Raw genomic sequence first — 11150 nt, 5'->3', positions numbered from 1 at the left:
TTATTGTGCTCATCTGACAGTGTTACTGCCCATTGCTGCTGGCTTGTAGGTGCTACAGAAACTGTCTCTTGTTACTTGTAGTTTCTATTAGACAGCTTTGTGCTTCTTTTCCTGTCACTGCTACAGCCCGCTGGTGCCAGACTGTGCCAGTTTTTGTTGTTTTGAGATATTGAATTTCGTTGTTGTTCTGGACGTAATTATAGAAAAAGAAGTGTCCAAGCAACATTCCTGAACTGTTGTTCCCAAAGTAGGGGAAGTTGGCTGGTGTAGACAGACCACTGGTTACCAAACTATGGGGCAAGCTTTCCTGGTGGGCTGCAGAGGTGGGGCATAAGTGTTCAAATTGAATATAAGGAGAGAAACTAAGTTGAATGTTTATAATCAGAAGTTTGCAACACTCCATAAGACTTAAAATTTGGGACTCTCCACCAATTACTCTTAGAACTGAAGAAGCTTTTCAGATGAGAGTTGAAACATCTTCAAGGAAACTTAAAGAAGTCCAGACGCTTTTCTTTCCATGCTCCATAGACAAGTTTGCAAATACTTATCATGGGCATGAATTTCATGGCAATCTTAGGCTTTTAATGATTTCTTTGAACCCATCTTTATTGACTTTAAAAGTAAGAATTTGTTGTACATTTGAATATACTTTGGATTTTCTCTAAACTGCACAAGGTCAAAAGTATCCTTACAGGTTGAAATACATACACTCGATGTTAATAGTGGCTCTGAAGGTTAAATGGTGTCTTTTAACTTGACAAGGCCAAGGCCTGTTAAGTTTTTTATAAGTAATCATGGTTTACTAGGACTGTTAGTTTCTTTTTGCCAGCATAAAATTATTTGTTTGACGGTACTTAGTGAATTGACCAGTTGCTCTGAACAATGGGAAAACCCAAATGAATTAAGTGTCGATTTAAGGAGAATTGAAGATTGAGTTAGGAAGATCTCTCTTGGAGCCATTTTTAAACAACTGCAGATTCCAGGCTCATTACCTCAAATAATTTTTCTTAAGCATAAGTTGATCAGATGTGTCACCACTTTGCTAAGGCCTGGAATGACCCAAACTGCCACCCTCAGACGAGACGTATTTGGTTCAGATGGAACAACTCAGGAACCACCAAAGCCCTGATCTGGAACGGGCGGAAAAATTGTGAACTGCTTTTAAAACTCAACTCCACTCTGCCAAAAAGAGTGGTTGAATATCTGGCCAGAATTATGCCAGAAGTTTTTTTTATGGCAACCAAAATCATCGGGTCGAAGTGCAACTTGCAAGGGACGTTTAACAAAATATCAGTGGGGGTGGATATATATATTTAAGCCTAAATATGCATTTTTGACCTTGCGGGAATCAGAGAAATTCAAATCAAGTATGTATGCTTTACAATCATTCCAGCCGGCAAAATGAACAGTTCAAAGAAATTCAAGTCCAAGGGAGTGTTTTTTGTATCATAATGATGATTTAGGTTCCATTAAGTAGTCATGAGTTTATTCTTTCCATACTCTGCAGTTCCCTTTTATCCCCAGATTAGTTTCTTGTCTATTATGTTCCTCTTATGTCTCGCCAGTATGTATCTGTTGTGTCATCTGTGTTTACATCTTCCCCTCTCCCCATCTTCCTTGTTCCCCGGATCCCAATCATGCAGTTCCGTCCTTGTGTTTCCCCGTCTGTCATATGCATTCACGTATGTTCTCCCCAGCCCCAGACATGTCTCTCAGCCGATATGCTGATCACATTTGGAGTAGGGTTTTTATGTGCTTTTTATTCAGGTCAGAAATGGTCTTTTAAATTGACGGGTTGAGGTAGAGAAAAGTGGAGTTTTGTTGCGAGCACTTTTATATTGGGTGGACTGTATATCAATTTTTTTTACCTTAACAAATAAGTTGACCAAAAATGTTACTAAATAAGAAAAGAAAAATGTGAATGCAAATCATATCAGATTATGCATTCAGTTGTACTCGGAATCAATGATAAGACATGTTGTCCTAAATTAAAAGTTTGAGGTCAGTTCCCACAAAAGAGCACGCCACGCCTCAGTGGAATATGATATAGTGTAACCTTCTTTTGTCCTCACAGGGAAAAGTAAGATCTTCAGTAATACAGGAAAGTATTGTGCTTATTTTTTTAATTCACGTCATAAAGACTAGAAAAGATGAACATTCATTTGTTATACAAGTGTTATCATCAACATTGTCATCTAACAAAGGTGAGCTTCCTTGTCTAGGTCTGATAGGCAAGAGACAGACAGACACCCCTGAGGGGAGGAGTTACAGCCTGTGGGCTCTTTGGTATTTGCTGAAACAATAACACACCTGTCATTTCATGTTGGAGAGAGAGGAAGGTAGAAGAAAGAGAAGAAAGTAAAAAATTTAAGACCAAGTTGCTTCCCTAAAATCAGTTTGAGAAACAGCATCTCACCTCGAGGCAGTGGATAGCAGAAAAACACTGAGGGCATGGGGACGTTGCAGTTAAAGATGCTGAAGCTTTTGTTTTTATTGACCTTCAGTGGGGTAAGATGTTCTTATTTTCTCATTCAGCGTTAATTTAAACCAAAGTAATTTACAGTGTTTTCCACATCAAAGGTAAAATGTTTTGATATTGTGCATGCTGCATAAATCCAGATAGAGTGCAGGGAGTAGAGGACGTTTGAGACATATGAACACAGGCCCTTTTGAGTATCACGGCTTTCAACAAGTGCGAGCGGCGTGCCCAGCCGTACCTCAATAGACAAATTCATTCCGACCTGAAAGAAATACCTGCACTGACCAGTCCTGAAATCTGTGTTGAGTGAAGGTAATGTGCAGCCTGCTGCCTCTCATGCTCTGAGAATGTGATACAGGGCATAATTTGCCTCAGGATATAATGTGGAATAGCAGAAGCTTACTATCTTTGGAAGGATACCCTTGTCTTTAATTGACTGTATTTCCTGACTTTCATTAACAAGATCATTCATTGTTTCATTCATTAAACTGACTTTTTTTCTCACTTTCAGATATGCATGGCTCAAAATGGTAACAGAGCTTCTTTCATATTTCAGATACTTAATAGTTAAGATACTTTAAGATGTAAATTAATCACATTCCCCTTTAATCACACTTTCTGCTTTATCTTCTTCAGACATCAGGTTGTCAGTGTTCACGGTGACATCAAAGAGCATGACAGTGCAGTGGAGCGGCCACACTGGTGCCAGCTCCTACAAGATCACAGCAACCCCCAAGAACTCCCCGGAAAGACCCGTCTTTGCTCAGTTCGGTGGCAACACAGTCATGGGCTCAGTTAACTCCCTGTCACCAAACACGGTGTACACCATGCAGTTAGAAGCTATGGACAATAATCTCAGGGTGCTCAGCAGTGCAAAGACTGAGGAGACGACAGGTTGGTAACATCAGAAAAAACAGAAAGGGGCAAACCTTTATTGATAAATAAACACGAAGCAATAATTTTGAGTAACGTAAAACTTAAAATATAGAAAATCAAAGGTTTATTTATTCATATAGTGAGAAATTAAGGAAAATGTTCTTGTCATCAACTGATTACACACCAACAATAAAGTACATTTCATTTGACTAGAATGAAATGTATCAGTCAGTGTAATGTTTTACAGTGTATCTGTGTAAAAAAAAAAATACGTGGAAAATTTAAATGTAATTAAAAAAATTTGCATTATAAATTAACAAAAGTATCTATTTATTTTAGTGCATATATTAATGAGATAGTTTACTTGTGCTGTGTTGTTGTTAAATAGCTCTATTTAATAGTTATGAAATACCCAAAACACTTTGGTCAAACATGGTTTAATTAAAAGTGAAAATGTTCTTGTTACATTTTTTCTGCTGTTTTTCTCTTTTTTTTATATCATCACTCTTTGTTACATGGAACAGCCAGAAAAACATTTCAGACAACTCTTTCAGCCGTTTCAAATTATGCTGCACATTTTCCAAGATTTCCATAGACAACACAATCGTTTTTGTTATCCTCCTGAGACGCCGTATTCTCATTTGAAGACATTACATTTTGGCTTTTAGTATAGAAATAAGTTTTATATTTATTGGACTCAACTAACCTCGAATATCAAAAAGATATTTGAAACCCACTCCAACCAAGCGCTCAGGCCTCAAGAGGCTTTTCTGAAAATGTGAGGAAATAATAAACTGTATCCCTATGCAGTCATTTCAGAATTTTCAAATAAAATCTTAGTGTGCAAATTGTCAGTAACATGTGAATAAATATGTATAAATGTAAGAATGTAAATGTTTATTTTTTTACATGTAGTAAACTATAATGTAAAAAGGAGACTTTATTGAGAACTGCACTTAAATTTGGTAGTGGTGGTCAACTGCTGCATCTATAACATTGTAGATGGCATTCTTACAGGAGTTGTTATGGAAAATTGTTTTTGCTTCTGAAAAAGAAAAACATGTCGTCATCAATAAATCTATAGTTTGGATTATTGTCTCAAAATTCTTATTTGGAACTTGAAATTTGAAGTTAGTTTCTCAAATTTGAGTTATTTTTTAAGAAATATATGTTAGTATGTAGAAATTCTGAGATAATAACCCAAAAGATGTTTTTTGTTTGTTTGTTTGTTTGTTTTGTATTTCAGTGATACATTGTACTTCTCTTATAAATAGAAAAGCTTTTATTTTGGAATCTATCTGACTGACATCTACCATCTGCTCCTTAGCCCCTGATGTACCCAGCATTGGGCAAGCCTACTCCAAAAACAGCGACAGCATCACTGTTGAGTTCAAAGAGGTATCTGGGGCGACCAGCTACATCCTGAGGGCAGAGTCAAAGACAGGTGATTTCTTCAAGGAGAGCACTGTGAGCAGCTCTCCAGGTACCATGGTGGAGCTCCAGCCATACACAGACTACGTCCTCAGCGTCATGTCCGTCAACTTAGGCGGGAGAAGCCAGCCATCCTACCCCACAGAGGCCAGGACAGGTACGTCAATATCTGAAACGAGCTAAATTAGAAGAAATAATCAGACTGTTCCATGTAAATTAAAAGCATAAGTTAAATATAATTTTCAGCAGTGAAATGTTGTACCTTGAGGTCATGTAACTCAGAAATTTTAATAATATGAAAGTAAAAATTTGGATGCCGTCAGTACAAAAGCATCAGCTGATTCTGAGAGGGCCAAGTCGGGTGTGACTGACAGTGCACTTATAACTATCTTCTAGTTCCACTTTACCGTAAAGATGGTAATCAGCCTATAAAGAGTGAAACACAGGTTTCTGTTCCTCCTTAGAACAATAACTTGTTATCTCACTCCACTGACAATAGTGGCTTACCATTTCACCGCCCATTGTCATGGGTGCCCAAGTCGTTGCAACTAGCACGAGGGTGGAAACTGTATCCACTCGCTGCTCCATGGTGGTTTCATAAGTGAAAAGAGAAACCATGAGAACTAGGTTGTCTCGCATCCTGAAGGGTAACTGAATGTAACAGGATCACAGGAAAGTAGTTTCTATTTCATATCTTATAAAGAAATGGGAACAAGGAGAGGAGAAGTAAGGTCTCTTTGTAGGTTTGTTTGTTTTTATTCCCCATTAATCCCATTAACTCTTCATTCTCCCCCTGATCACATCTGCAGTTGTAATGGCTCCCAACTTGAACACATCCTCTCCTACCAATGGCACCATCCTTGTGACCTGGGACCCAGTGAAGGACGCCGTCCTCTACACACTGGTCATCATCAGAGAGGGATCCAACACCCGCCTCAAACTCAACACCACTGACACCACGGTGAAGTTTGATAACCTTGAACCAGGAACTACATACTGTATTAAGGGCACAGCATGGGACTCTGAGGGTCGCACTGGTGATGATGTCACTGTCTGTCAAATCACACGTAAGAAACCTTCTCAAAAATTAGGCTGATAAACATTTGAACCCGTACCAGAGGACCAGTCATGACTGCTGTTATTGATTTCATTGTGGCTTCATTTCCAGGTCCTCAGAGCCCAGATGTGACTCATGTTCAGGTGACTCCAGGACGGGCTCTTGGGATTGCTGTATTCTGGTCACAAGTGAGGGGTGCTAATCTCTACTTAGTCTGGACCTCTAATGGCCAAAACTGTTCCACAGAAAACAGTTACTGTTACATTAATCCTGCAGATTGTGGACAAAACCACTCAGTCTATGTCATAGCCTATAACGATGCTGGACCCAGCAGCCCCTCAGAACCGGCTAACTACATAACATGTGGGTATATCATTCGTAATGTATGGTTGTTTTTCTTATACTATTATTCATTTAAAGCACTCTCAAAACTTTTGAAATTAGCTCTCAGTAGCATTGAAATAAAATACTAGAATTTCAATATTGAGAAATCCTGCTCTTGGTTGTAATTAGCTCAAGCGAAGCCCATTGTTCTCAAATGAACTACACTATCTGTGAATGCAAATTTATACCTTAAAAGAAGATCTATTAACGTCACGAAGAACTAAATTAGCTGTTTTTTAGATTTGTTGTTGTTGTTGTTCTTTTAAGCACCCTGTGCTCTGCTGTAAAACTAAACATTTTATCATGGGAGTCCATGGGGATTGGCTCAGTTTTTGAACCAGCTTCAAGCTGACTAAAATTGCAACTGGAACTTTTTTGTGACAAAGGAAAACACAATAATTTCTGTTGCTCCAGATTTAGTGTTCAGGCTGTGATCAGCTGACCTGTGCTAAATCTTTGTGAATTTAGTGAAAAAAAGAATAATCTTGAATTCATTTAGCTGTTAGCCGCAAGCCTTTTACAGATGTGACCAGATCATCAAGCTCTCCTAATGAAAACCAATGAGCATATTTGACAAATTATCACATGGAGTCTTTGACATGTGAAGTCCATTACTGTTATTACTCAAGGACCATTGAGGACCATTGTCTCTCTCTGACAGACCCATGTCCGCCAGAGAACATCTGGGTGGAGGAGCCCAGAGCAGGTAACTGCTCCGTGATGTGGGACGGAGTGCCACTGGTGGAGTACTACATGGCGTTCATAAAGCGGGATGATGGAATGGAGACGTTCTGTAACACCAGTTTAACCACCTGCCCATTTTCCTGCATGTGTGGCTACACCTACCTCACTACCGTATTCCCCTACAACCAGGCCGGCTCCAGCCCTTATGGACATGTCCGCAACTACACTACCAGTATGACTTTCACACAAAAGCTACAGCAGTTTTATGACCAAACTAAGAGAAACTCACAGTTGGCTGTGTGTGGTTATTTGCCTGTTTTTTAAATTATTTTTAATTAGTTTCTTCTCTCCGCCTCCTCCTCAGTCCCTTGTTGCCCACTGGATGTTATGATAAAGCTGGTTTCTACGGAGACCCTGGAAGTCATGTGGACACCAGTCAAAGGAGCTGAACTGTATGAGACGACAGCAGCACAGACTAAAGACGTCATCCACTGCAACGACACAGCACCGGTGTGCGCGCTCTCAGATTTGAGTTGCAACACAGCTTATTCTGTGACTGTGACACCTTGCAGCGATTTACGAGGATGCAACCGCACCTGCAAGCCGCAAACGCATGAGACAGGTAATTTAAACACTGAAGAGTGACTGTTTTATGAAACACACACAAATTGTGTGCAAATTCATCTGAAGCTCAGACTGTGCATCGCTCAGTGAAGCTAAACAACTCCAAAGCATGTTAAAAGTTACACTTTATCACAGCACAATTTGAAAAAGACTGAACAAGTATTGTTTGTGTAGAAGGGTCACCAGGAGAAAGCCTCTTCTCTTCTCTTCTCTTCTCTTCTCTTCTCTTCTCTTCTCTTCTCTTCTCTTCTCTTCTCTTCTCTTCTCTTCTCTTCTCTTCTCTTCTCTTGATATGGGGCAAGTTTTCTTCCTATGGTTCTGGTTTTTATTTAGCTAAGCTACTAGAAAATACCAGTTGCTTCACATTTTATCTACAAATGTGAACAGAATTACGAGTATGAATCAGTAAATTTTCCAAACTTTCTATTTCTTCTTTTGCAGTAATGTTTCACTCTGTATTTGTATCTCTGTAATTTTGAAGTGACCAACTCTTTTATGTGTGTCTTGCTGCAGCTCCCTGCACTCCAGAGATCCTGAATATGACTCAGACCAACAGTTCCACATACAGAATCCTCTTCACCACACCCAACACCCCCAACACGAATTATACCATCACTGCCACTGGACGCTATGACAGACAAAGCTGCCAGTCGACGAACAGCTCCTGTGTGCTCACGCAACTGCCCTGCGGCTCGGTCTACGAGGTTACAGCAGTGGCCACAACAGCTGTGGGGAAAAGTCTGCCAGGATTCAGTAAAACTTTGGAAACAGGTATGACAGTCTGATTGGTTACGCTGTTAAACCCCACAACAAAATGTACAATTGGTCCACCAAACAGCAACTTTAATTTGAGCCATATGCTAAAGTTGCATCGAGCTAAAGCTGATCTCTGCTTTTAAGGTTATCAACAGTTAGACATCTGCCAAAAGCTTTTGTCATTCATTAAATGAAATGAATTAGTTCTCAAATTTATACGCAAAACACCAATGTGGATGCTTCTCATGAGGAAGCATGACATGTACTGAATCTAGGAATCTAAAAATCCTCCAATACTTAAATCTGTTCTGTATTCTTCCCTTAAGGCCCTTGCTGCCCCATGTCTGTGAACGTGACCCAGGTCACCCAGGCTATGACCAATGTGACCTGGTCACCTAGCACTGGAGCTCGCTCATTCATTACCTCCCTGACATCACCACGAGGGTATGCCAAATGCCACACTCTAGACACCCACTGCCTGATGGGGTGCATCACCTGTGGAACCAACTACAGCGTCAACCTGGAAGCAATCAGCAGCACAGGACAGAAGTCAGAGTGCAAATATCGTGGATTCTCTTCCAGTGAGGATCGATAAATACAAACACATTTGTAATATTTTTACATCTAATGGAGGGAAAAGTAAAAATCTTCACACTGTCAAAAAAGATTTTTTTTACAAAAGCACAACTCTACACTCACTCTTTTACAGGTGCCTGCTGTCCAACGGGCGTCAAGCTCTATCGCAGGACCAACAACACCCTGAGGGTATACTGGCGTTCGCTCGGCCCTCAGATCTATAATCACACAGTGGAGCTGTATGGCACCGGAGCAAACTACACCTGTATGGCAGCTGCAGGCAGCATGTACTGTGACATCCAGGAGGAAACATGTGGGGATGTCTACACAGTGGTGGCGGCACCTGTGGAAAAGTACGGGAGCAAAGTCACCTTCTGCCAGCCCAGGACGTACTCAGGTGGGAACAAAATTCAAGGAGCGTATTTACTCTGATTTTTAAATTTGTATAATGAGTCGATTCTAACAGCTGCTTTTACACTTTTCATTTATCCTTAGTTCCCTGCCCTGGAAGTAACGCTGGCATGGGTACGTATCATCTTATACCTAAAACAATGATAGTTACACACTGATTATATCTTTTAGTTTGTTTCTACCACTCAAAAAGAATTTCATTGGCTAAAGCCAGAAGTCTCATTGTTTAGCATAAAGACAGAAAAAAGAGAGAAACATCTACTGACTCCATCTTTAGGTAGAATCCAACTATGTCATTTAAAAGTTTGTTTCTATATTAATATATTTTGTTCATGAGGTGTTACTTCTGAATATCATTGTTTAAAAACACAACCATAAAAAAACTATTTACATTTTGCTAGCTGTTTCCTCTTTGGCTTTGAGCTATTGTTAAAATGCTGTCTCTTTCTTTCCTCAGTAATTTCTCGTGCGAGACGAAGTGTGAATTAACTGTGGTGAGTTTGTTGTTTCTCATTCAACGTTGTTCACATCACATCTTGGAAACCTGGAGATGATGACACGCCCATGTTATTGTGTCTGTTACGAGTGGCTGTAAAATAGCCTCAGACTCCGTACGCTATAGCTGTAGTGTGATTTCTAGAGTATAATGTTCCACAAAGGATTCTTGTTTTTACTAAGATGAACTTCTCCTGCCTTTTTCTCCCAGTGTGAACACCCCGACCACCAACACAGCAAAAAGGACAGAGGCCGATGTTTACACCAGTGATAACTGTGAAGACTCTGTATACCACGATGACACTGAGTCTGATAATAATTAATATCCAATAAAATGAATATCTGTTAACTAATAAGCTTAAAAATAAATATTAAATCCAAAGATAAACGAACTTGAAAAACAGGGAAAAAAAATTATGTGAGCATTTACTGAGCGCTATTAAGATATATTATTTTAAAATTTTGCTGCATTTAAAAAAAAAAAGAAGAAGTGTTTTACTATTGGCTCCTCGACTCCTCATGTTTCATGTGTCCTGTTTCAGTTAGAAGTTACACTGTGAAAAAAACAAGAAATGATGACTATTAAATATGGAAAAGAAACAAAGCTTGAAACATTATGCTGAGGCCCGACTTAAAAGTGTCATAGCAGTAATCATTCAAATTTTAAAACAGTATATTAGGACTTCTCCAAGTAGAGGACCTCCATATGGCTTCAGTTTGATGTCTCCCAGTTGTGAAGCTTGAACGTGGGGCAACAGGGATCCGTCTCATGGAGTCTGTGGATGACTCATCTGATCATATTGCCAGAGAAATATTGAATGTCACACCAGCTTTCATTGGATTTGTTTTCTCCCAGATGACAGATGAAAAAAAAATAAAGCAAATTGTTCTGCATCACAACGCTGTGTAAAGTCAGTCTGTCAGTATTTAAATTATTTGTTTGATTTGTCTGATTGTTGGAGCTTTTCTAGGGTCTTTACCTCACAATATAAGGCACCTCGAAGCAACTGCTGTTGTGATTTGTTACGGATAAAACTGAAATTAAATTGAAATTACACCCAAGATTTTCCTGAAAATAATCACGGTAAGATCCTGAAATTGATCTTCCACTAAGATATTACTTAAAAGTTGTATATCTGTCTGTCTGTGGTCTCATTGTGACTGCATTTTAGCTGACTAAAGATCCTGCTGGGACAATATGAAATAACACAAAGGAAGAATATAAGTTTTCACTGTAACACAAACACTGACAAATTTGGATTAGAACATCTTTTGTTACATCTAATACAGTGGGGCAAAAAAGTATTTAGTCAGCCACCAATTGTGCAAGTTCCCCCACTTAAAATGAAGACAGAGGTCAGTAATTTGCACCAGAGG

General features: G+C 39.3%; 1 protein-coding gene across 1 annotated transcript; it reads left to right on the top strand.

The window, feature by feature from the left end:
* Nucleotides 1–2224: 2224 nt before the first annotated feature.
* Nucleotides 2225–10701, top strand: fndc7a (fibronectin type III domain containing 7a). Its single transcript, XM_005920464.3, has 14 exons — nt 2225–2508; nt 2991–3009; nt 3116–3373; nt 4683–4943; nt 5596–5853; nt 5955–6206; nt 6889–7143; nt 7276–7533; nt 8049–8306; nt 8618–8872; nt 9001–9264; nt 9363–9392; nt 9736–9772; nt 9985–10701. Exons 1-13 carry the CDS (start codon nt 2452–2454, stop codon nt 9765–9767), a joined length of 2457 nt encoding a protein of 818 aa, XP_005920526.1. The 5' UTR covers nt 2225–2451; the 3' UTR covers nt 9768–9772; nt 9985–10701.
* Nucleotides 10702–11150: the final 449 nt, after the last annotated feature.

Source organism: Haplochromis burtoni, unplaced genomic scaffold (genome assembly GCF_018398535.1).
Source record: "Haplochromis burtoni strain Fernald_Lab_line unplaced genomic scaffold, NCSU_Asbu1 Contig_41, whole genome shotgun sequence".
Taxonomy (NCBI): domain Eukaryota; kingdom Metazoa; phylum Chordata; class Actinopteri; order Cichliformes; family Cichlidae; genus Haplochromis; species Haplochromis burtoni.
This window is presented reverse-complemented; position numbering and strand designations above follow the sequence as displayed.